This window comes from Loxodonta africana, chromosome 5, assembly GCF_030014295.1.
Source record: "Loxodonta africana isolate mLoxAfr1 chromosome 5, mLoxAfr1.hap2, whole genome shotgun sequence".
NCBI classification, from domain to species: Eukaryota; Metazoa; Chordata; class Mammalia; order Proboscidea; family Elephantidae; genus Loxodonta; species Loxodonta africana.
The window spans coordinates 37821131-37846509 of record NC_087346.1 but is presented as its reverse complement, the minus strand read 5'-3'; the positions used below and the strand labels follow the sequence as shown (position 1 = coordinate 37846509).

Here is a 25379-nt window from a genome sequence, read left to right as displayed (position 1 = left end):
ACTCCTTTCTCTTGCTTGCACCCATCTGATCTCATTTGTTAAATTATGTGGGGGGTAGAAGTGGGGAGTGAGAAAGGGGCAACAGGACAGAGACCTAGATAGGGAAACGGAATGGCTTTTCTATTCGGAGGTTTACCAAGCGCCTGGAGCTGCTGAGGAAACAGGAGCTCAGGAGGTGCACTACCTTGAATTCTTCCTCCAGGTATTACCGTTTCATAAATTCTGTGTATTTGGGCACCCAATGTCAGTGCAGAAGTATAGTTGATACTTACGTTTAATTATTTATTATGTTTACTGAAACAAATAGGTTAGAGTCGGAAATAGGCAGGACTCAGGCCAGAGAGGGTGGTCGGGACCGGCGCCTGGGCTTCCAGTGGTCTCAGTCCTGGGCCAGGCCGGGTACCGGCCGCGCCGCCCCGCCTCTGGGCTTCCCATCGCTAGCCTCCCCTCCCACTTCGGGCCTGGGTCCTGGGGCTCCCAGGGCCACCACTCCCTACCTACCCAGCCACTGCCTCCCAGGGTACTGCCCGAAGCTCCAGGGCTGGTGGCCTGTCCCCAGAGTCAGCCGCTCCGCCTAGGTGCAGCCGTTCTCTGCCCCGTGGCCGTCTCCTCTGAGAACTGCAGCTGCCTCCACGAACCTTCGTAAGAGATGAAAAGCTGTCCCAGACCTTTGTGTACCTCGAGTGTGAGAGGAAAGGGAATGCACTCGTGTAACAAGGCCTTAATCTCAGGCTCCGCTAAGAGAGAGACTGGCTCGGTGCATTCCTATCAGTCCCGCCCCTCGCCGGTGTTCCACCCCCGCGGCCGAATGGTCCCTGAGAAGTGGCCGCCACAGAGTGGGTGCATTGGGTCGAGGACACTCTCTGCGCAGAGCTCGCTATAGGATCTCTCCCCAGGCTCGGATAGATGATTCATTTTTATATGTAACGTTTTACCCCACTCTATAGTTCCGGCCGGTTAATGTTCAACCCCCCGGGTTTTGAGAGGCAGCTCGAGGGAGGCAGGCGGGGATGACCCACTCAAGGTCTATGGCCGCTCCGGAGGGAAGGCACGGGAGGCCTGAGACAGTGTGAGGAGGGATGCAGTGTAGGGGCTCCTCTGGCCCGGGCCTCCCTGGGTGTCTCTGACAGGGCAGAGAAGTGGTGGAGACCGCGGCCGGGCCCCGTGCGTCCCTGGAGGCTCAGCGCGTAGGCCAGGCCAGGCTAGGCCCGACCGCCCACCACGCTGCCACTCAGGCCCCAAGCGGCACGTGCGGGGGCTACCGGGGCGCCGGCGGGCGTTTCACCCAGCCGGACCTCGACAGCCAGCCTTGGCGTCCCAGCAAGGGGGCTTCGCTGCCCCGCCTGTGACTCTGGGCTGGAGACGCGTGCGGGAGGTGGGGGCGCGGCGGCAGCTGCAGGCTAGATTGCTGTTCTCTTGTCCAGAGGGACGCGCAAGCGGCGAGTGCCGGGACCAGCTCCGGCAACCCCGTTAGTGCGAGGTGGCCAACTTGTGCGCAGCTGCTACTCTGGGCGCCTCTGGAAATACCGCCGGGGTAATAATGTTGGGCAGCACGTCCTGCCTCCGCCCTTCCCCCGTGTGGCCGGCCAAAAAAAGGAACATTAAGATCAAAGCAGCTGTTCTGGTCCATGGAAGGCGGGAGGACCAGGCTGTGCCCAGCCACAGTGCAGGCGACCAAGGAGGCCCAAGGCCCAGCTCCCTCTTGGAGCGCTTTCAGGTGGGGCGGTTGCCCCCGGGGTCCTTCTGAGAGCTGGGTCATGTAGCCACCCGTGGGTCCCCAAGAGCCTGATCGATGGCCCAGACCCCTAGTCCCGAGGGCTTAACGGTTACCCTGCCGGCCCGGCTGCGCCGGAGACAAAGGCTCGGGACGGGGGAGCTTTGAACTCCGAGCGCCGGAGCGCCGGAAAGCTGTAGCCCAGCATTTGCAGGCGGGACTTGTTTCCTTTTTCTCCTTTCCTGTGAGAGAAACCGACAAACAAGACACCGCCTCATCAGATAAGAGTGGCTCCCGCGATTTCACGGATTTCCAGCGGGGGGCTGGAGGCACTGAGGTCAGTAGAGCCCTGTGAATGAACATCGCCCAGGCCCCGCGCCCGCAACAAAAAGATTTTTTATTTTGCTTTGTTGTACTTGGTATCTTTTTCTTTTCTAACAAAGTGACCCGTTTGCTCTGGCAGGCAAAGCCTCTTCCTTAGCCCTGGGAGGACCTGCAGGGTGTCCACCTCCGTCCACATCGGTGCCCCCCCACCCCCGCGCAGGTCCACAGCCAGGAGTCTCACGGTCAACCAAGTGCAGGCAGCCATGGGCAGTGACGCCAGTCCATCCAGGAGGGCTGAGAAAGATGTCAGTAAGCTTCAACTGGGTGTAGTAACTCCACCCAGATACCCGCATGGAAGAACCCGGGTGGAACGGTCTGTTGACAGACGCAGCTCCGGGGAGCGCGCCCTAGTATTCGGCTGCCACTATTCTGGGTTCCAAGTCACATTCGATACTCTGACCTAAAGCCCTCTCAGAGACAGTAGACACGATTCTAGGTCTGGTCTCCCCAGAGCGCCGAGGAGGAAGGTTCCCGCCCAGGACTACTTTCGAGGGACTCCCGCGCTCCTGCGAACTGTGGCTGGAGAGGCTTTGCTACTTCCGGACCGAGGAAACAGGGGGTTGGGGTTAGATGGAGTTGCGGGATTCTAAGGAAGCCACCTCAGGGCTTAATCTTGGTACATCGGATCCCAGCATCAAGCTAGCCATTTTCTGAGTTGACAGACTGTAACAAACATTGCTGTGGATAAAGGAAGGGGAGGGGGTGTAGGGGCAGAAAGAGAGCGAGAGGGGAGGGGAAAAACACCTTAAACATTTTTGCTGGAGGAATGGAATAAGAGAACCAGATCTTGAAAGATTCATCAAAGTGTCCTCGCGCAGGCACGCACCCAGCCCAGGGAGAGCCCACACACTCAGTGAGTCTGGACTTCTATTAGCCTTTCTGAGGGAAGGAAAATATATGCAATGCCCCCATACCAACCCTCAAACTGTAAACACCTTTACCATAATTCATTAAATGTTAAAATTTGAAAAGGACTTTAAGTGGTTCTTTTAGCCATTCGTCGGCTGAGTTAACTTAAGTCTCAATTATCTCCTGTTTTCCACAACTGCCACAAAGCTGTTGAGGCATTATTATATGAGGAGCAGCAATGCTTTTTTTTTTTTTTTTTTTGATTAAGTAGAATTAACCATCGATCCTTACTTCTTGTAGGCCTTCTTCAGTCTTCACACAAAATCTACAACCAACATTGACACAAAATGTATAAAATACTCAGTATAGAAGTGAATGAGGTTATGCATCTCAAATACAATAAATTCTGGTTTCTATCTTTTCAGATAGAAAGTAAACAATGAGAAGGCCTTCCTTGATGGGGGGGAGGGGTAAAAAATAAACTAATGTTAGAGTAAAATTTCCCTAGTTTCCTCTGCTAAAACCTGAAAAGGTAAATCAGTTATGTGTTTCTAATTAGCCCATTTTTCAAAAATCTCATCTTCAGTAATCATTTTGTCAAGTTCATTTAAAATGAAGTTGTCAGATTGGGGAAGGCTAAGGTAGGAGAGAGAGAGTATGAATTGCTCCTAAAATCTGCTGCCAGAAATTTCTCCCGTTTACTTGGAGACCTCAGCTCCCTCTGTCAACCACGTTTCTCGCTTCCCATGTGTTTAGATTAACTGTAGTTTGCCGGGGGGTTTATAAGTCAATCAATAGGGAGTCCATATTCATAAAGGCCTCTGATCTGATTACAACCCCTCCTTTTTTCTCTCTAAAAACCATAAATCGGCGAGCTTAGGGACTCCCGGCGTGGATCGAGCCGATGTTAGGCAGCCAGAGGGTGGGGAGCCGGTCCCGGCGACAGCGGCGGGGGCGAGGGTAGATTAAGATGTGGATTGCAGGACAGACCTTTGTTTGGACACATTCGTGACGGGGGCGGGAGGGGGAGGGCCGTCCACCTTGGAGATCACGCCGAGAGTTTTTATAGACCCGCTTTAAAAGAGCTCGTCCGTCTTCACAGAGTTAATTTATGGGACTTTAGAGGAATAATGGGGCTTTTAAAGACGCTGTTTATTTTCTCCCCATTAATTTTTTTGTTAGTCTCATAAAGGAACGCCTGTGGATGTCGGCACCTCGCATGAAGAGGGGTGGGGATGGGAGAAAGGACAAGGCAGGGAAACTAAAGGGAGGAATCGCCTCCGGATCGAACCGCCTGCAGAGTCCAGACTTCTCTCTCTCTCTATTTTTTTTTAATTAAATTTCTAACGAGATTGTGGACATTAAAACTAGGATTTAGGAACTGGAAGGAAACTGAGACAAACGTGGGCTGTATATATCCCAGGTTTCCACCCATCTGAATTCGGAATTCGGGGAATGCAGAGTTTGGGGCCTTAGAAATTGAAAATAATAATAATAAAACCAGGACAGGAAAGAGACAGGGAGAAAAGGTGCGATTCAGAAACAGGTGAGAGGCAGGAGAAAGCCCCCAGAGGCGGGTGGTTTGCGCCAGGATTCCTGCCCCCGGGCCAGGCGGTCCTCTGGGCGCACAGGAGGGTGGGCGGCGGTTGGCTGGGGCCTGAGAGGCCTCGCTCCTGGGGGCCCCGACCTCGCCCTCGCCATCTTTGAACCCTAGCGGAGGAGGTTGGGGTTCATGCTATAGATTACCTTAAAGGTTCCTTTAAGCACTTTAATACACAACTAGCCCAGAAATCATTAAGAGACCTAGAGAAGGAGAGAAATACCCTCACACTCACCGGTAATAAGTGTTGACATGCAGCAAAAATCGATTGAGTGCAACCGAGATGGTGGCCCCGATGGCTGGAGGGGGACCGGCGTGGGAGCGGTAGGGACCAGGGGACCGACTTCACCGGCGGGAACTAAGCTTCTCTCGCTCGAGGGGAAAGAAAGGTGCAGAAAGGGGCCCGCGGGCTGGCGGGGATGGGTGTGCGAAAGGAGGGGGCGAGGCGAGGGTCTAATTCTTCCCTCTGGAAGTCCAGGGACAGGAGCTGAGGTGGGAGAAAGGGACTCTCCTCTGTCCCAAGTCTCCGCCCCCAGCCCGCACCACTCGGGTCGGGGAAGTGACAACTCTGCCCAAATCTCGACTTCCATTTTTGTTTCCTGCAGATTGATTGATTTCCTCGTGTAGAGTTGTATTTCAGCAACCAGACTGGGCCGAGATTCACCTCCTCTTCTCAGCGGCCACAAGTCACTCTCGGACCTGCCGGAGACGCAAATCCTGCCAGCAGGTCTCGTTAGCGCTTCCAGCCCCTTCCCCAAATCCCCTGTCCCAGCCCCCTCCGTCCCTGCCCCGCCGCCCCTCCCCCCTATACCGGGGGGGAGGCTGGAGGAGGCCGGGACGGGTGGGCCCCGCGGCTCCAGAAGCCAAAGTCCGCCCGTGGGGACCGTTTTCCTCTCCACTGCTCTCAAGTGAACAACAAGGACGGAGGTGACCCTCGTCCAAAGGGCTTTTATCTGCCCCCCGCTGCCGCGTGATCCCGCTGCAGGTCGGAGGCAGAGCTTAAACAAGATAGAAAGTTAATGTGCGTTGAGCACTGATCTTAAATCGGGGCCTTATAAACGCTCTCTTTAAGTGGCAGCCCAGTTTCATGCACAACAAAGACTTAGTGGCTGAATTCCAAAAGCTTATAGGTAAAGTTTCAGTGAGATAAAAGCAATCTAACCGCAAAAACACAGGTTTTCTCGGCTCCAGAAAACCCGCGGCTAATTTTCGCTCACCCTTCTCCAGAGTGGTGTTTGTCCTTGCCCACCGGGGAAGGAGGTGGCGGGGGAGGGGAGTGACAAGATTAACAAAAGGCCTCAGCAGATTTTTTTTCGACTCTGACCCTCCAAACCACGGTGATTAGTACTTTGGGACTTAAATCGTATTTGTTATTTGTTACAAAATCAAATACATGTATATATATGTATATATAAAAAGACTGAAAGCCACCAACAGAGGAGCGGGTGCTTAAGGTTGTTTTGAACACTCAGACAGACCTCATTCCCAGTTTAGATGTCAAAGGATGGGAGGGAGGGCCAGGGCTGTAATTCATCTTGATTTGCTTCATTGTCCAGCAGTTTGCAAACTATAATCCTGTATAATTTCAGGAACAAGCAGGTTTAGAATTAATGGGTCAATATTATTTAAAACTAAACATGGGGCGCATGACCTTTGCCTCAACTACATATTACTCGACAAGATTCAGGAAACTCCACTCTAACCTCTCAACCTCTGGGCTCTTTGAGAAACTGAAGGGTTGTGGTTCTTAGAAATGGTCTTTGTTTCTTTTAATGTCCCAAAAGGATTTGGAAATAGTAATGCAATATAACATGAAGGATCTCTCTACTTAAGCCTGAAAGATAAACGTGAGGCCTAAATATTTTGAACTGGAGGTGTTTCCTTGTAAACTTATTAGAGATATATTCCTCTTGAGAGGAATGTATATAAACTGTACATGTATACATACACACATACTTCTCCAGAACAATTTACTGGAGGTGCAGGTTTTTCCCCTCAAGAAGTAAACTTGAGAGTCATTCCAAGCTGGCTTACTTTCTTTCTCCTTTCTTTCTTATATTATTTGCTTGCAGTAATGGGATCCTCTGGGTTTAAGCCAAAGAAAAATCTGAGAGACAAGACCAGACACTTTGCAGTGTTTTTTCTGGGAGTGCTTTTTTTTTTTTTTAAGTTTCTGATGAATGACTACAATTTATTTCTACCAAATTTAAGTACTGCTGCCTTGTGTGTTTAACTGGGCAGGCAGAGGGGACTGTTTGGTTTAGGAAGCAGTGGCTGAGAAGCCCTGGGCAGGCGACAGAGGGCAGAAAGAATCCAGACCAATTTGTATGCAGTATATTTTACTCCCATGAAATAAAACACATTTTTTTCATATTTGCTGAAAAGTAAAACAATAATATTGTACGAAATGTTATACACAGGGGAGGTTGTACATAGCAGTTTCAGAAACATCATTGCATCCACCAGAGAAACTATTCTAAAACTGATATTCACACATTTTTTTATAATAATATGTTAGAAACATACAGTGTGGCATTTAGTATATACATTCCCTTGCTCGCAAGCGAAAAATCCCAATCGCTTCTGTATAACATGCTTTATTTTAAAGCCTAACCTTTAAAAACACTGTTGTGATATTACTAACAACTGCTTTTATAAAATTAATTTGACATTTCGATATATATACATCCTTTCAGTCATTTTAATGTTAACAATGCTAAACTTAAAAAATAACAAGCTTATAGTAATGTTAAAATGTCATATCCAGTCAAACATTTGTGTATGTGTGTGTGTGTATATACATATATACATACATATACACACACACACATACATACATACATGTGTGTCCTTGCAACTGTGAAAGATGTCAGGCGCTGAGGAAATTCCTTTGAAATCAAAGGAGCTGTTCTTTAACTCAGTGGTTTCCTTTCTCTATCTCTTTAGATGTCTTTAGTGCCCACGACTTTCTAGCATGATTCCCAGTCTTTCAAGGTTGGAGTTGCCCCATCCAGCACTGTCCTAGGATCCTGCCGCTGTGGGCGCAGCTCACACAGGCCGGTCCACGGCATACTGGCAAGCACTCAGGTTGGACGCCGGGTTCTGCACGCTGGCGTAGCCAAAGCTGGAGTGCTGCTTTGCTTTCAGTCTCAGGCTGGCCAGGCTCGAGTTACAAGTGTCCCGATAAACGTACGGAGGAGTCGGCGGCGCATAAGGACAGGCCGGCGTCGGCACTGCGGAATTCAGCGACGGGCTGCTCAGGTTGTTCAAGTTATTCAGACTGTTGAGGCTGGAGCCCGGAACGCCTGTCACCGCTGAGGGCACCATGCTGGACGACATGCTCATGGATGAGATGGAGTTGGGCGGGGAGAACATGCTCTGCGAAGACAGGGGGTTGACGTTCATGGAGTTGAAGAAGGGGAAGCTCTTGGTGGACAGGGAGGCTGATGTAAGGCCCTTGGCCGCCCAGTTGTTGTACGAATAGCCCGGGTACATGTCGTCATAGGGTTGCATGAGCCCGTTAAACTGCGGCCCGAAGCCATTCTTGCACAGCTCGGCCTGTTGGTTGCGCTCTCGCTTTCTCCATTTGGCCCTGCGATTCTTGAACCAAACCTGGGGTGGGGGGGGGGGGGCCGGGGGACGGGCAGGGAAGCAAACAGACGCCATAGAGAATATTAATCAAACTTTGGTCTGAGAAAGCACAAGTCACCCCGCTCCGACACACACACACACAAAACCTTGCCGCCCTGCTACTCCCTACCTTCCCCCTCCCCACTCGCCCGAGACGCTGGTGTTCCCATGTGGCTCTAGTCTGCCATCTGAGGCTTAGAGCTTCGCCACAAACCCCAGCCGAAGTTCTGGCGGCCTGAGGGCGGCTAGATCACTAACCCAGGCTCTCCTATGGGTCCAAAAACACTTACTGTAAAATAAACGAGGAGCAGCCAGCTTTTTGCCCAACCCTTGCCGGGTCACCTTGCAAACCTGCTTCCATTCCAAAGCCACAGTGATGAGGACACGAGGTTGGGAGGGCACCAGAGGGCCACTCTCCCACACACCTTCTCCATCCCCTTCCGGACCTCGACTCTCGCCCCCCACTCTCTGGAACAGCCGTCCTTAACCGGCACCGGGCCGAGACACCCTCTCTCCTTCCCCGCCTAACAAAAACAGCCAAATCAAAAGCAAAAAAATCATCTCCCGGACAGCTCCTCCAACTCCTCGAGCTTGGCGTGTAACTCTCTGGGAACTCAGAACCCGTCTCTCTGCAGCCTTCTCCTCCTCCCTTTGCCTGGCTCTTTCTCATCCTCCGCCCACCCCAGGCAGGCCGAGCGCTCTCCCAGCTTCGGCTGGTTCCTGCACTTCCGACCCTGCACCACCGCAAGATTGTGCAGGAGGCTGCCCAGGCCTGCCAGCCCCCACCCGAGACCCGTGTCCCCGCCGCAACCCCGTTCCCAATCCACATCGGTCCTGCCCGTCGCCCCAGACGGCGACTTTTGTGTATTGGAGCAAGGCCTGGCCCGAGATCTTAGAGCTGACACCGGTGATGTTTCACATTACACATCTCAGCCGGGTACAAACGCCTAAACCGCTCCCCCCCACACCCTTTTCCCTTTCATTCTGGTTTTCTTTTTATCCCCCTTCCTCTTTGCACCCGACTGCTATAAAAAGCACAAGCACGCCTCACTCCCACTTGGCTGGGCAGGCAGCCGGCCTGAAAGGAGGCAGCCAGAGAGAGCAAGAACCGAGCTGGCTGCGGCAAGGGGCCAGGAAGGGGATGCAGACAAGGGGGGTGGGGGGAGGAGAGCTTTTCCGAAGGATTCCAGAGATCACGCAGTTTTGTTTTTATTTTAATTACTCTCCATTTCTACCCTAGGCAGTCTAAACTTTGCCCAGGAGAGAAGAGTACGTGCGAGGCCCCTTCCCCTCAGGAGTCGGCAGGCTAATGAAAGACTGACCTTAAGCAAAACCACGCAGCCCCAGCCCTGAGCCCTCACTTGGAGCAGTTAAACTAGAACTATTTCCACACTTATGCCGGCTTTTATCCACCAGCAGACACTCACACCCAGCACAAATGCCGCCCACAGAGCGCCTTGGTTCCCTCTGCTCTGGGAGCGTATTTTGGTCTTTATTCTTTTATTGTATTTTGTTTTCTTAGCTTTCTCTGACCTAACTGGGGCTTTATTATTCTCTCCAGTGCACTTTTTTTTTTTAATGTGTATAGCAAAGTCCCTGGATTCTGATTATCTGTTTTCTGCGTCCAGAATCCTAACTAATTTGGAATTTTCTACTGACCAGCATAAAGCAGGATGTCGCTATTGGGTAATTTAAACTCGTTTTTGCCAATCCGTAAAGTACAGATTTGCTACAAAGTTAAGGTAAGCCCTTTTTATAAAACTATAATTAGGAGGAGGGGTGTGAGAAATAAATTCCACAGTGTTCAGCTCCTTAGAAAAGATAAATAAGCCAAACGGAAGGATTTTCTTTCAAAAAAAAAAAAAAAAAACGAGCAGAATAGTACTTGTGTATTTAAACTTCCCTTCCGGAGATCACAAAACCAGGGGATAGGGTGTGGGAGAGACGTGAATGGCTGAAAAAAAACGCAGGGACCATATAGGGAGGGCGAGTCCAGAGGAGAAAAAGCCGTGGAGTGTCTTGCCGGAAGGTTTCCCAGGGAGGATCAACCCTTGTGTGTCTCTGGCGGGTTTTCCTTATTAAAGGTGCACAGGTTGGAGCCTGTTCTCGGCTCCTGGCCTGGGAGGAATTTTCTTAGCGTTCGCCGGGCGACTGCTAGCCCGGAAAACAAAAGCCCTGTGCAGGGGAACACCCACGCGGCCCAGCCAGGGAGGGCTCGCGGTGGCAGGGCAGTGCACCCGGGCCGCTCCGGGCTCCTGCCCCGGGCCGGGGGCCGGACCTCGGAAAGGGAGCTGCAATCTTCCAACCTGGGCAGCCGCGTGGCCTTCTCCTTTTGCAAAGGAGCTCCCCACCAGCGCCCCCCACCCCCACCCCCGGCAGCCCTGCCTTCCTCCTAGCCACCGCGCGCACCTCTACAACACCCCCTCCCCCCGCCTTCCAGCCTCCGTGCAGGCTCCTACCCGGACTCGGGCTTCTGTGAGGTTGGTCCACACGGCGATTTCTTCGCGCGTGGACATGTCCGGGTAGCGGTTCCTCTGGAACGTGGCCTCCAGCTCCTGCAGCTGCTGGCTGGTGAAGTGAGTCCGCTGCCGCCGTTGTCGCTTCTTCTTGGACGGGTCCTCGGCGCCCACGTCTTCATTCTTCCCCTGCTGGCTCTTATCTTTCTCTGAAAACGAAACACACAGAGGCTCCGGTCAGCATGTCCAACTGCAACCCGCGAACTGCAACTGGACGGAGTGGCAGGGGTCGGGGCAGAGCAAGATTGCCTTCCAAGGAAGGAGTGCGCCGCCCGGGAACCTCCGGGAGCGCAGCGTCTGTGGGGTGTGCGGATGTGAGGGTGAGCGCGCGCCCCATCTTCTCCCCTCCCCCAGCGCCGCTCGTTTTATTTACATGTTTATCTCGGCACCGCGGCCAGTTATTTTTATAGCCCATGCCTTCAAGTATATTTTTACACCTCTGTGCAGACACACAAAATCTCCCCGGACATGCACGCGCGCGCGATTTACGGACTCCCCTGGCAGAAAGCTCAGATTGCAGTGCGGTTTCGGAAAGCTAGGAAATGTAGACACTGGGATTCAGTTAGGCACCCAAGTCCCCTGGCCCTTTAGAAAAATTGTCTCTTTGCGAAGAGCATTTCTGAGACGGAGTTTTGGAAATACTTTTCTAATGAGCGGTGGTATTCCGGAGCTGAAAGTTGATAGAAGAACAGGACAGAGGTAGGGCGGCCTCTGAGCTGTCCTCGAATGGAGATGCTGGGATTTTGAGACCCAGCGAACAGAAAAGAGGACGGGGTATGAAAAGACAGAGCGGCAGAGCTGCCTGCGCCACCTGAGCCGGGTCACCCAGACCAGGCAGAAAGAAAAGGACGTGGGGTCATCAGAATCCCGGCTCGGGATATTCTTCTGACAGCAAGCTGGATGCCCACTCCCACCACGCCCCCCCCCCGCAGCAGGGGCTGACTTCCTCCCGGGCGAGAGGCGCCGGGTGGCGAGGGCTGCTGTGCCGGGACGTCCGCCGGGCGGCGTGGCGCCTTACCTGCGGCCTCGGGGCTGGAGGTGTCGGAGATGGTGTGCACCTCCAGCCTGTGCTTGGAAGAGTCCAGGGAGCGGGGCTGCCCGGGAGCCAGGACCGAAGCCATAGCCAGCGGCTGGGGATGGTGACAGGAAGAGGAGGACGAGGAGGCGGCCGACAGCTTGGTCCCTGCTGCTCGGTGCTCCAAGTGCGGCGGGCCTTTCATGCAGTTCATGGACAGGGGAGCGCGCCGCCTACGACTCTCGGGCTCCCGCCCCACCGAGCCCCAGTGGCTGCCTCCCGCTTTCGGTCGCGCTCTAGGCGTGGAGTTGCCCCGCCGTGGCCGCCTCGGGCAGAGCCAGAGGACGCGCACAGCCCTGAAGCAACCCTCCCCGAGTCCTCGAGTCGAGCCGCCCCGGTATCCTCCCGAAGGCTCAAACGAAAAAGTCCAGCGGCCGAAAGTCAGCGGTCAAACGGAGACATGGGGATATGGGCAGGACGACACCGCTGGAGAGTCTTTGGGGAGCTGGCTTCAAAACTCCGAAGCGAATCAAGAGTGGGCAAAGATCCCCTTCCTCTCTCCCGCCCTCCCCTGAACACCTCTCTAATAAGGAAAGCTAACGCCGATCGCGCTGAGAAAGGCAAGCTCTGCAGGTCCCCCTCGCCGCAGCCCTGACAGCGAAGTGTCAGGGTGACAGGGACAGGTAGCTGTTATTAGATCCCTCGCGGTGGCGGCGGCGGCGGCGGCGGCGGCGGCGGCGGCGGCGGTGGGGGCCTCTAGGAGCACCCTCCACCGCGCGCACACGCACACCCCTCGGCTGGTCGAGCTCGAGCCCGGTCTGGGTGCAGCTCAGCTCCCGGCACCCAGGCGAGCGACGGACTAGCTCTGCGGCTCCGCGCTTCCCTGTTGGCCTAACATCTTAAAACCAGAGGCGGGCTTCCTGGTGCCGAGACGTCACTCTGCCGCGGCCCTCTGCGGCACTCAGTGCCTCCGCCTCCTCCTAGACCCAGCGCCAGGCGGGAGTGACGTGGCTCCGCACCAATCACAAGGCCCCGAGCCGCGGCGGAGGGACGGTCCTGCCTGCGCCTATCAGCAGTGCGGGGCCGAGCTAATGCCTCACTGGGCTCACCGGGTCTACACCGGCCCGCTCCCGGGAATTCTGCTCCCGCCAGGCCGAACGCAGTTCGGCTTTTAGTTCGAGGCGGGGATGTGGAGAGAAGAGACCGGGAGTAGAAGACTCGGGAGAAGGGACAGAAAGGTCGAGGGCCGAAGGAAACAAAGATCAACAAGATAGCCAGCCGCCTTCCCTTTCGTGTCTCACTACATCCATTTCCAGAGTTTTTTTTTTTTTTTTTTGGCTATATAAAAAGGACACATGCAGCTTAAAACAAGAACATTAAAAACAAAAACAAATCATCTTTCCAATCTTAAATATTCTAACCAGCCTGTCAAGTGAATGCTCTGTTAATGTGAAGAAGATTTACTTAATTGCAAAGAAGACAGAGCCCTGAAAACGCAGGCTAATAAATGAGACATCGAGAAGCAAACGGACCCGTCAAAAGAAAATTACCTTGACTTTAAGCGAACAACTGTTTGGTGATTCACTCTGGATTTATACAAGAATAAAAAGTCGCCTCGGATCACGTTCTCTGTAATGCTTATTAGTCCCCAGACAGAAAACGCACAATAGAACAGAAACTCTAACCCAGCGCTTTAAAAATGCTGAAAGCTTATCCATTCTACTTAACGTTGATTAAGACACGTATCCTAGATCTTTCAAATTCCTTGTACACTGTATTAAGCTCGTCCTAACCCAAGAGAGGGCCACGCTTTGCATTTCGACTCTCTTGTTTACTTTATTATCAATCAGATTCAAGTCCATAAAGCCTGTAGAATCAACAACCTTGAGCTAATTATATATGAAATATGCTTTAATGAATTTCCATAAAATTAAGAATGTTGCCAAATAACCAATTTCAAGGATAATTTTCTTTTTCTAGGGAGCTCAAGGCTGTTTTGAATCATTAAAGTCCAAGCAAGGCTGAGGCAGTAGAATGTGGGCTAAGGGAAAAAGCCTACAAGAGAGCTCAACTAGAAAAAGCAAAGCCTTACTCATTTAAACAAAACAAAGAAAAAAAATCACCTTTGGGAACCGCCAACTCTTTACAGCACTATTTCGAAAGAAATTAAAGAAAAAAAAAAGAAATACAAAGATATCATTCAAAATGAAAGTCCTTTTGCCCTCTAGTTTAGGTCAGCTGGCGAACATAACCTAATCTCCCCTGAGTTTCTGCATCGGCGATTGTTTTATTGTGGAGTTAGTGTTATCATCCCTGAATGTGTATTTGTTTGACATTACAGTCAATGATTTGCAATGCCAGTGCTAGGTATCTTCAGAAACCCCCTCCTTGTCCTTGTTCATAAGATTGGGAAACTTAGGGGCAGAGTGGATGAAACACCCTGCAAATATGTTGGTAACCCATGTGTCTCCCTTTTGTCCTGCAACTACCTCGGCAAAAAAAAAAAAAAAAACCCTAAAAGACCTTATCTGTAACCCCTCCTCCATTTTAAACAGGCTTCAGCAGTCCAAGGGACCAAATGAGAAAGAAAGTATTTGTTCTCCAGTCTTTCCTCACAAGTATCATCCCACTTCAAGAAGAATGTAGCTACAAGGGTGAGCTTTCTCTTTAAATCAGCATTTCTGGTTTTAACCTCTTATTTCAGTTTGCCCACTCCACAAACACACACACCTGCTCGGAGCAGAACACAGCCCCATGTGACAGGTCTGCATTAGTGAAGACTCATACATTCAGCTATATTAGGTCCTGCAATCTTATCGCTAAATTATACATATTACACCAGCAGCCTGTTGGTAAAGAAGGTTAAATTAATTTACATTCTGCTCATTATCCGGTGCTTAAATGACGCATTTTATCCCTGAGATTTGGTGGAGAATCTCCTTCTTAGACCCCACAGCGTTTCACCAAAGACAATGCTCTTACATTTGTAGTGGTTTTTAATCTGATAATACTCTAATTTGCTTAAGTCTTTTAAATAAGGATTTTAAATGTTTCTAGCCATTTTCTTATTGAATTTCCTCTAATTCCCCCAAGATCATAAAGTATATGTGTAAAGTAAATATTTCCTCCCATTACACTGCCAGTCGATGACCTATAACTAAGTCAATATGAATTCAGCTCTATTCTGCCCAATGTGTTTACTAATCATATTCCGGTTTCTTCTTTTAAACATCTGCATAGCTGTGGTCCCCACAATACCATGCCCCTAAAGCTTCCTTTACGAACAGACTTCACCACATTAAAGGATGAAGAATACAACATCACGGTGAGCATACCCTCTTCCTCGTTTCAAGATTCAAACCTTGGAGCTTCGATTTTTGTTGGCAGTTTGGAGTGTTTTTCAAAACTCCTTACTCTAGAAAGCTGAGAAGCTCCACACAGCCATAGAGACTTCTAAGCTGTTCCCATCTCTCAGTAAACACACAGAATTTTGATTTAAGCTCTGGTGACTCTGCTCAACTGACAGGACTTTGTATCATGGCAAATACAGTCTCCAAAGTGAGTGAAAAACCCAAGGGCAAGTCATAGCTCCTCATAGTGCCAAAGTTTGGAAGAAGTTGAAAGCACCGATGATCTGCAGACAGCCGAAAAAGCCAATAAGAAGTCTTGAATTGTGTCAAACCATCTCAAAGTTCAAGGAATAATAAAGACAATGATCTGGAGAGCTCAAATTAATATATATATATATATATATATATAAAACGTATATACATGGACCACTCCTGTTGAGTCAATTCCAACTCATAAGGACCCTACAGGACAGAGTAGAACTGCCCACATAGGGTTTCCAAGGAGCACCTGGTGGATTCAAACTGCCGACCTTTTGGTTTGCAGCTGTAGCTCTTAACCACTAAGCCACCAGGGTTTCTGTGCATATATAAATACACACACACACTATATATATATATATATTTTTTCCCTGAGCTCGCCAAACAACTGAGTCAAAGTAAGGCTTTTCTTTGCATTTTCCAGCAGAGTTTCAACTCCTAATCACTTCAGACACTCTAAACATCAATAGTAACGGCAAAAAAAAAAAAAAAAAAAAAACCCAAACCCATTGCCGTGGAGTCAATTCTGACTCATAGCGACCCTATATGAGACCTATGTGTATAAGTCACACACTCTAGGGAGTCAGAATTGGGTGATGCCTTTTTTAGGCCCAACAGGGTTCATCTGTAGGAGGCAGGAGAACATCAACATGATGGGGAAAGGGAGGTGAGTAGTGGAGACCAAGAAACGCTTTTCAATGAAAACCCCGTGGCATGTGGTGGGCAACTTTGGAGATTTAATCTGCAAAAGACTTCTCGCTGCCCAGTCAGGCATTGCAGAGATGAGGAAGAGGTTAAAAGTAAGGAAGCAGTATGTATTTTGTGGGTTCTGCTCTACTATGACCTCCGGCTGAGTTCTTCTTGGGCTGATTAGAGAAATTACTGTGACTTCTGACTCCATCACCTCATATGCATGAGAAAGCTGGGCAATAAATAAGGAAGACAAAGTAAGAACTGATGCCTTTGAATTATGGTGCTGCCAAAGAATACTGAATATACCATGGACTAACAAACCCGTCTTGGAAGAAGCACAACCCGAATGTTTCCTAGAAGCAAGGATGGCAGAGCTGTGTCTCGCATACTTTGGACATGTTATCAGGAGGGAAGGGTACCTGGAGAAGAACATCATGCTTGGGAGAGGGTCAGCAAAAAAGAGGAAGACGCTCAAAGAAATGGACTGACAGAGTGGCTTCAACAATGGGCTCAAATATAGCAAGGATTGTAAGGATGGTGCAGGTCCCAAAATGTTTCCTTCTGTTGCACATAAGGTTGCTATGAGTCGGATAGAACCGGCTTAAAGGCACCTAACAACCTAATAACAACAACTGCCTCCATCGCAGAAGTTTTTAGCCCAGAAAAAAATCATCGTGGACTCTGCAGGGAGGCTGGAACTGCTGCACAACCTCGTGGCTCGAGGAAGGGAATCCCAGAGTGGGTTTGGGGTTTCGAGTCCGAGAGACATCAGGGGTCTTCCTAATTGGGTGTTCTCATTTTTTAAAAAAAGAGAAATGTGTGACAGGGGTCAGGTTATTTTCAGCTGGTATTTGCCACCGATTACCAGTCTTAAAGTCTTATTTAATTTCACACTTTTTTTTAGCGTTGGTTGTGCAAAGCCCCTCTGGCCATTGCTGGAGCGGTTGGGTTGCGCCGCCAGACCCTCCGCCGCCACAGCGGCGGCGGCCCGGATACAGCTGGGGACACAACTCAACAATCCTCGGCTTTTGGAAAGAATCTGTCCTCAGAGCTCACCTGGAAGATGGCTCAATTAGAAATCTGCCTGCGCTGTGAGGCCCTAGGGTGGGCAGAAGTCCTGTCCCTGTCCAGACCAGCTCAAGGACGAGGCCCTCCCGGACTCACCTTGGAGCCACGTGACGGGCGTGAGGTGTGTGTGCGCGCGTGTCTACTGCGTAAGGCGCAGAGGTCAGATGAAGACCTTGTACCCTGCCCAAGAAATGGCCGTTTCTCCCCTCCTTCTCTCTGGCTTTTCTTTGCACACAAACCAAGCTGCAAAGGGTCCCCTTCCCCCAGAGCTATGAAGCCGAAGGACCCAGAAATTAAAGGCTTCTCTGTGTCTAATTTTTTTCCCTTTCCCTGAATGGAGTTTAAAAAAAAAAGTGCTAATTTATGAAAAGAGGGCAGATTCTTTTCTGAATCAAGAAGTCTGTAGGTATACTTACTACACCCGCCCTCTTTTGTCCCTGCAGATACAGATGGCACCCATGTTTCTGTTGCTGTTACTGTCTAGTTGCTCAAGCACTTGAGGTTTAGGGAAACTGGCTGGGGTGGGAGGCTGGGAGAAGAACGCAGGATTACAGGAGGTGCGGGGCTGCTGAAAGCACTGGAGCCAACAAGCTGTAATGCTTCCTCGTATTTGCATGTCAGCGCTACAGGTTTACTAACCCCAAAACTACACTTGTTGCCATGCAGTCGATTCGGACTCATAGGACAGAGTAGAACTGCCACATAGAGTTTCCAAGGAGCGCCTGGTGGATTGGAACTGCCCATCTTTTGGTTAACAGTCTTAGCTCTTAACCACTAAGCCACCAGGGTTTCTACTCATTTAATTTCTGGAACGCAACTGACTTTGTCCCCATTTCTTAACTGGAAATTAGCAAATTAAAGAGAATGCTAGGGGCACAGGAATAGACAGAGAGACAGATAGATAGATAGGGATATAGACAGAATATGTGAATGAATATTGATATCCAGGCCCAGAGAGTGAGAAGTGGCAATGGGCTAAGGAAGTCACTTTTTTAAAAAAACAACAGTTGGATTAAAACTCTCTTTTTTCTCCTTTCTCCAGCTCTTGTCCTTCTTTTCTGTTTGTCTCACGCTCCGTTTTTTTTCTATCTTCCCTCTCCCAGACAGGCTGGTAGCTAACATTCAGCATTAGTTGTCATGGCGACCATAAATCACATAAATCCAAAAATACCCACCTATAATCTGAGATGAAGCTTTTATTTCCCTAGTGAAATAATATTTTAAAAGCTGTCAGCTGAGAGGGGGAGAGAAAAAAAAAAAAGGAACCCACCTCATTGTAGTAACCCAAGTAATATATTATTCTAAAGGTTTAAATTAAAATGTCAGTCTGTTAAAAACATGCTGGGAGAATCATGGGTACTCTTCATGTCAGATCCTCACAATGAAGTTGACTCTATCACTTCTGATCGCTCTTCTCTCTCTCTCTCTCACACACACCATTTTCCATGCGTTCTCTCTTTCCATTAATTTTTTCCCTCCCCTCCCAACTACCTTAGTCCTCGCAGACTCTGTGTCTAGGTGGTTGACGAAAGGAGCCTCCTCCTCGCTCAGGAGAGTTTGATCCTTTGCCAGGGCTTTTTGGGGACCTTGTATGTTCAGCATCTATTATCAACCACTTCCCCAAATGAGAGGTGGGGGCTTCAGGGGAAAGATGCTGGTCAGGACCTTTAAGGACGGCAACATTCTAAAGGAGTTAAGTAAGAAGAAAGAAACGCAGCGAGAAGGCTGGTGCGGGAAAAGTGGAAAACTGAGACGGTGGCTAGGTGCTGTGGTTAAGTCCAGCCCGAGAACGGTAAGTATATTCTCCCACCCCTGCCTTTTTCATCTCTGAAAGTTTCCCAATCCGGGCCGGTGGTTGGTGGGGGGTGAGGGGAGCGGCCGCAGTTGGGCCCTTTGTCTTCTATCTCGGGCTTGTTGTCTTTTGCCTACCTTGGATTACAGGGTATTCATCTAGATGAAGAGCCATTAATTACCTATTCAGTCAATATTAGGAAGACGACAAGCTTTTTACATAGGATTAAGAAGACATCAGATTGTTCCATTAGTATATTCCTGCTCACGAATAAGCTTTCGTTATACATTTCCTTTTCCCCGGGGTGGCTCTAACAACTGCTGGATATACTAACGGTGGGCGGCGCGGAAACAGATAAACCAGCCTTAAGAAACTTTCAGTAGCACCATTTCAGCAGCAAGGAACACGTTGCGTAAAGACCACCTCTGCGGGCGGGAACCCCTACATGCCAGGGAGTACCTTTTGACGATTGGTATACTTTTTCCTGGTGGGGAAAAGCTGCAAATCAGAAAGGCTGCGTTTGCCAATAAGCTACACGTTTGGTGGGGGAAGAGAAGAAAAGAAAATGGAAGCCTCCTCACTTTACCCAACTTCTCTCTCTCTTCTTCCTCCTTCTAAATGTCCCCCTCTTTCTGACAGTGCTCAGGCCCAGAGCGCCGCCCCACGCGCCACAGTATTGCGTTTTGCTATAGGCAGTCTGGACTGCTCTCGCTGGTATCCGTGTTAGCATTAAAGTCGCTTTACAACGGCGAAGGGAACCCCGATTATTTGTTTTTAGGAAGTACATTAGAGTCTGAGCAGTATGTGCTCGACAAAGATCTGATGATTGAATGAATGGGAGTCCACGGCTGCCGCTGAGGCCCAGATTGACCCGGGTCTTCCGAGGAAGCCTGGGACCGAGCTGCGGCTGAGTGAAGGGTGTACGCCCAGGCTCGGGGCGCCAAGAGGGGCCTGATAGCGCCCCCTCCCAAAGGGTCGAACTCTTCCCACCAGAGACCTGGGTCGAATACTTTGAGCTCTTCTATTCTACCAAAGCTATTCAAAAATTAATGGCGTCGCGGAGGGAGTTTGGGCGAAGGTACCCGCCCCAAGTCGAGACGCGAAGCTAGGCGCCAGGGCCAAAAAAAAAAAAAAAAAAAAAGGGGGGCGGTAAAAAAAAAAAAAAGGGGGGGGGCGGTAGCATCGTCCAATTTCAGACCGGAGTCGAAAGCCGCCGCCCTGAAACTTTCTGGGTCATTGACCGGAGAAGGTCCCTCAGTTCCTCTCCTGAAGGTCAAGACCGCTTTATTAGCTCCGCAAAATCAAGGCTCCTTTGGGAACCCCCAAAGCAAGTAAAAAGGCAAGGGCCTCTGTTCTAGGAGGACTTTCTCTGTGGACCTGGGCCACTTCTTTCTGGGGAGTAGCTGGTTAACTTGACAACTATTCCTCCCCTCACACCCATGCCTTGCCTTTGCTCTCTCCGCTCTTCTCAACGTCTGGACTTAGGTATGTCCAGCCGCCCTCATGCGCACTCCCGTTTTGGGCGTTGAGACAGGCTGGAGGGTCCGTCCAATGGGCGTCACAGGGAAGGGGACTCGCTTAGGGAAGGGAGGAGAGTCCAAACCTCCCAGAGGTCGATACTGCCTTCTCAGAGAGCGTTTTTAAAAAGCCTTCCAGGAGAACAGGAGTCCCTGAGTGGTGCCCAAAGGTTAGAGGTTTTAGTCCACAGAGAGAAAGAAAGGCCTGGAGATCTACTTCTGGGGCGGGGGGGGGGGGGGTTAGCCATTGAAAACTCTATGGAGCACAGTTCTACTCTGACACAGATAGGGTCGCTATGAGTCAGAATAACCAACTGTGTGGGTCCTTTTTTCCCCCAAAGGAGGATAAAGTGGGTTTTTTTTGGGGGGGGAGGGAGTACCAATAATTAAATACCATAGCCCTTTTAAAACATCGAATGCCACTGTAAACACTTTTCTTTTTTAAAGCAAATAAAAACTGTAGAAAAAGTAAAGGAAATAAATCCTTTTTAAAGCAGGCTGTAGCCAGGAACTTGCATATTCCATAAGCTAAAGGAGACTGTGACAACTTTTTAGGAACCCTACAGCTTTGCCCACTCCTGTGTAACAGCTTTGGTCCTCCAGGTTTACTAAAAGCCAACAAAATCAAGATTTTCAGCATTTCTTCCCATCACGTGCCTCTTCTTAATTAATGGCATTAAACCTGTTTGGGCAGCAGTTTCCCCCTTCTGTCCAAAAGGTAGAAAACAGATGTATTGGCAGCGTTGGGGAAGAGCCTTTCACATACCCTAAAATAATCAGGGCCTGAAATTAAGGGTTAAGAAAACAATCGTTCATTATTACTAGTTCTTTATTTATTTGCTAATTATCAAAAGCAGATGCTCAGGGGCGCCTACCTGGCCTGTGAGGGGCGTGAACGTGAGTTCTTGGCTCCTGGCCTCCTGCCCACTTAAGGGGTCCCCACCTTACCCTAGGTTTCTCCTCACAGGGGCCCTGCCTCTCTCAGGTAGAGAGAAGACTACCTGTCCTCAGAAACCATTCCCGGGCCAAGAAAAGCCTGGGTAGGGGTGGAGGAGTCGGAGGAGACCTTTAGAGTCTCTTGAGCTCCTTGCGGCGGCAAGGAAGTGTCCAGCCACGCCACAGCGCCCTCCCCGTGCGAAGCGAGATCGCTGAGTTCCGCTCAGCTGGGGCTGAGCCCGCACAAAGCATTTTCTCCGGGAGTCATTGCTGCTCTTGATTTTTAACTATATCCCAAACATACTCCGGTCTAATAATTTATTTTTACGACCGTTTATCAAACAGAAGAAGAATTTAACACAATCTTAATGACAGAAATCACCCGACGTTATCTCTGCACTGCCCCCATTTAACCCCATGGGGTTAATCCCGGACAAGTGAGCGGTTAACTGGCCAAGCAGGAGGATTCGCGATATTGTCCAGTGGCGGGCAGTTCTGCTCCAGACTGCTTTAGACGTATTTTTTCGACAACAGATGCTTTCCTCTCAGACTCAGAGGGAAGCCCAAATGCTCTATTTTCTTCTCAGTAATTCACAGTTTGTTTACTTGCGGGGGGTCTCACTGCGCCCCTCTCCCGTATGCACTACTTTTGTATCCTTACACTTTAATCCGGAAAGAGGGGGTTAGGGGCCGAAGGCTGTGGGGGGTTTTATCTCCTCACTCTATCAAAGGTCAACAACCTCCTAAGGCTTGCCACTTATTTATTACAGGGCCTGGCAAAGCAGGAGAATAGAGGAAGAGTAAACTTGAGTTTTTCATGTGTTCCAGAGGAAGGGTTGTCTCCCACCTCTTACACACACACACACACACACACACACACACACACACACACACACACACACACACACCCGACAAGTTTCAATTCAGCAAAAGCCTGTGCAGTGGTTGGAGGCGTTTGAACATTTTACATAAGCCTTCAGACTCCGGGCATCAGTGCCCGTCGACTCGAGCAGAGTGGAACCAGCCAATCATGCCACGACAGAAGCAAAACCCGCACCCTCGATGGCCCCACAACAGGTAGGCTCGTGTCAACCGGGGCGAGCACTCACTCCTTTCTACTCTGGCCTGCTGCGCAGTCGCTGCCCTCGGGCTCTGCAGAGCAGTTGTCATCTGCTCCACACACGGCCCCCGCCTCCTCCTACTCTGCGCAGGCGATCCTTGGCCAACCCAAGCCTCCTTTCCACCCTTGCCGCGGTATACCCTACACCCACAGGCCTGGGCGGGGCACAGCTGAGTGTCGCCGGGCCGGGGTGGGGCCTAGTGGTGCAGCGCTCTGTGGGACGTGGTGAGCGACAGAGGTCGCTGTTGGACCACTTTTCCATGCCAGCTAGAGGCGCGGAGGTTGGCTGAGACCTGCGTAAGATTAGGCCACAGGGAGAGAGCGAGAAAGAGCTGGAGGCAGAGGTGTTGGGTCTCAGGAGTGCAGTATAATTTGGGAAAAGGAATTAACGTCCCTCGGACGGCTGTTTCCCGTCCTACCCGGAGGCCGAGTGTCTCGTTCAGGCAGCAGCCGCTCCCCACTTGGTGGTCTCGCCTGCGTGCGCCTCACCCGAGGCCCAGAGGCCCGGAGGCGGGTGCCCAGCGCGCGGCCTGCACCTCCTTCCCGGCCTTACCATTGGCGCCGGAATGCTGCCGCGGGAAGAGCTTGCTGCTGGCCGCCTCTTTCCTGCTCTCGGGAGAGTCCGTGAACTCGACCTTTTTGATTTCGGAGTCTTTGGAGAAGAGGCACTCAACGGCCGCCGGCTGCACGCCTGGGCCGCGCGCGCGCCAGCCCCACGTGGGAGGGAGAGAGCCGGCCCAGACCGCGGTGGAGGGGATGGGGCGGGGGGGGGGGGCGGGGGGGCGGTGGGGAGGCGAGGTAGGAAGGAGAAGAAAGAGGAACAAAGAGCAGAGACCCAGTTAGAGGAAAGAGCGGAGGGCACTTCCATCTCCCGGACGCTCTGTCAACCTGGCGCAGGGCCGCGTACTCTCTCCGCGCCTCTCCGGCCACCCGCGGCTCCCGACCGTAGGACCAGGCCTGGGACGTCGGGACGCGCCGCGGGGCACTTTCCCCATCCACTGCCCGCCCTGGTCAGGAGAGGCAGCCGGCGTCCTGGTTCTGATTTCTGTCCTGCCCAGGCCGGCCGCTTCGGGAAGCGCCCATGGCCGGGGCCTCGCCGCGGGGCTGGTGCCCTCTTGCCGCCCTAGCGTGGCGCGGCCACCAGTCAGTTGACCCATGCAGGAGAAGCGGGCTCTTACCTAATTGCACACACGCCGACACTAGTTTGCGGCAGTTGGTCTCCATTCCCCGTTATCTGCAAAACACAAGAGTCGATGGCATTGAGAAGCGGCGGCCGGCGAGCTACCTCAACACTAGCTATTAGACGCCTACTTTGTGCCGGGTTTCAGGCGCGTTTCTCGCACCCGACAGCTTCTGGCAGCCCAGCAATACCCGCTCCCGCCCCTGATCCCGGGCATCTGTTTACCAAGAGGGGGATCTCCCTCCAGAGTTGCAGCAAATGGGCCCAGGGACGACCGGCCTTCAAAATCACTGAATTCTGGGGAACCAGGCTGTGAATCTATCCACAAGGATGTCTAGGTCGGGGTTAAGACCCCGTCTGAATACGAGGGCAACCTTGACAGAAAAGTTGGGAAATTGTATGCCAAGGCCACAATTCAGCACACTGCTTGTTCGTTATGGGGTTCAGTAAACATTTGTAGGATGTCAGGACCCACTTTCCCCCATCCTAGTGTCCTAGACAGCAGTCCCCCCCCCCAAAGTTTCTGAATATCTGAAAAGAAGGGGATTTTAAGGCTCTGGGCCTACGGTGCTCCAGAAGAGAGCTGTCTTCAGGCCTCATACATCAGGAGCCACTTTTCCATATTTAGCCACGCTTGTCCCTGGAGATACTCACCGGGCCACTTATTTACCCTAAAACATGATTTAAGATCACAGAAGAGGGATGGACGGGGAGGACGGAGTGAGACTTAGGAGGGCAAGGCAAACGTCCCCGGAAAGGCTTACTGCCCGCCGAAGACCGAGAAGCAGCCATAGGAGAACGACTCCCCCAGTTCTCCCCCTTCTCCTCCCCGGCAAGCCAAATCTTTTTCAAATTTCCAACCACAACGCTGAGAGCCAAGCCTTTAACGCACTCCCCCTTTTCCGCCACAGGCAAAGCGGGAGAGGTGGGTGGCGAGGGGCTCGATCCGGGTTGGGAAAGGAGCCACCTCAGCTGCTTAAAAGACGGAAGAAAAGAAAGAAGGCCCCAGGCTCCCTTTCGATCTCGGCGCCTGTCTCTCTCCACGCCAACCAGGGTACGCCGGCGGCGGGAGGGCCCACTTGGCACGGGGCAGGGCCTGGGGCTGCGGACGGGCATTGCCCGGTGGTGGACAGACTGGCGGGGCTGGGAGCTGCGGGCCCGACTCTGGCCTAAGTCGCCTTTCCCTGCTCCTCGGCCTCTCTTGGAGCGAGCCGGAGGCTGGCAGCCTCAGACCAAGGTCGCTGCCGGAGGAGGGGTTGCCCTGCGCTGCGGCGTGGTCCCAGGGTGGGGGCGGCCAGGCGGTTCCCCCACTCGCTACCAGGGACTTGGGCGGGGGCTTTGCGGATCCTTGCGGGCCCAGGGGCCCAGAAGTAGCAGTTTGGCGGCTCCAGATTTAGTGATTCTGCAGTAAAATCACAGGATTAGTCCCTGATTGAGATGTCTGTTCATGAGATATTACAAAATTCATTATCACAGCTCTCTACTAACTCGATATGAAGTAACACAGATGGGATTTTATTAGTCCAGACTTCAAATGTTTACTTATGATAATTTCAAGGGAAATTTGCATGTCATCATCATTTCGATAATCTTTTTTTTTTTTTTTTTAAATATCTGAACTGGCTGCATTATTAGCTGGTGGCTGGAACATTGCAGACGGTAACTGCAAATTGTTTTTATTTTCTAAAAGAATGAAATATACAAAAGAAAAAGATGAGGTCGCTTGGTGTAAAGTCAGTCGATTATTACACATTTCC

The 25379-nt window shown here is 51.2% G+C and overlaps 1 protein-coding gene across 2 annotated transcripts; it reads right to left on the bottom strand.

Moving 5' to 3' along the window:
* Positions 1-5967: 5967 nt before the first annotated feature.
* Positions 5968-23680, bottom strand: PITX2 (paired like homeodomain 2). Of its 2 annotated transcripts, none has more exons than XM_064285439.1 (3): positions 23621-23680; positions 10637-10842; positions 5968-8159 (listed from the first exon to the last, which is right to left on the bottom strand). In XM_064285439.1, exons 1-3 carry the CDS (start codon positions 23664-23666, stop codon positions 7596-7598), a joined length of 816 nt encoding a protein of 271 aa, XP_064141509.1. In that variant the 5' UTR covers positions 23667-23680; the 3' UTR covers positions 5968-7595. The 2 variants fall into 2 exon arrangements, with proteins under 2 accessions (XP_064141509.1, XP_003410447.2); XM_003410399.4 differs by lacking the exon at positions 23621-23680 and adding an exon at positions 11712-12398.
* Positions 23681-25379: the final 1699 nt, after the last annotated feature.

What these genes read in the sequence shown, in the direction of transcription:
- PITX2 (XM_003410399.4), bottom strand. Translation starts at nt 11,922, where the DNA reads ATGAACTGCATGAAAGGCCCGCCGCACTTGGAGCACCGAGCAGCAGGG. An exon ending in CTCCAGCCCCGAGGCCGCAG is followed by an intron (nt 10,843 to 11,711) that starts GTAAGGCGCCAC and finishes TTTCGTTTTCAG; the next exon opens with AGAAAGATAAGAGCCAGCAG. An exon ending in TCACAGAAGCCCGAGTCCGG is followed by an intron (nt 8,160 to 10,636) that starts GTAGGAGCCTGC and finishes CCCCCACCCCAG; the next exon opens with GTTTGGTTCAAGAATCGCAG.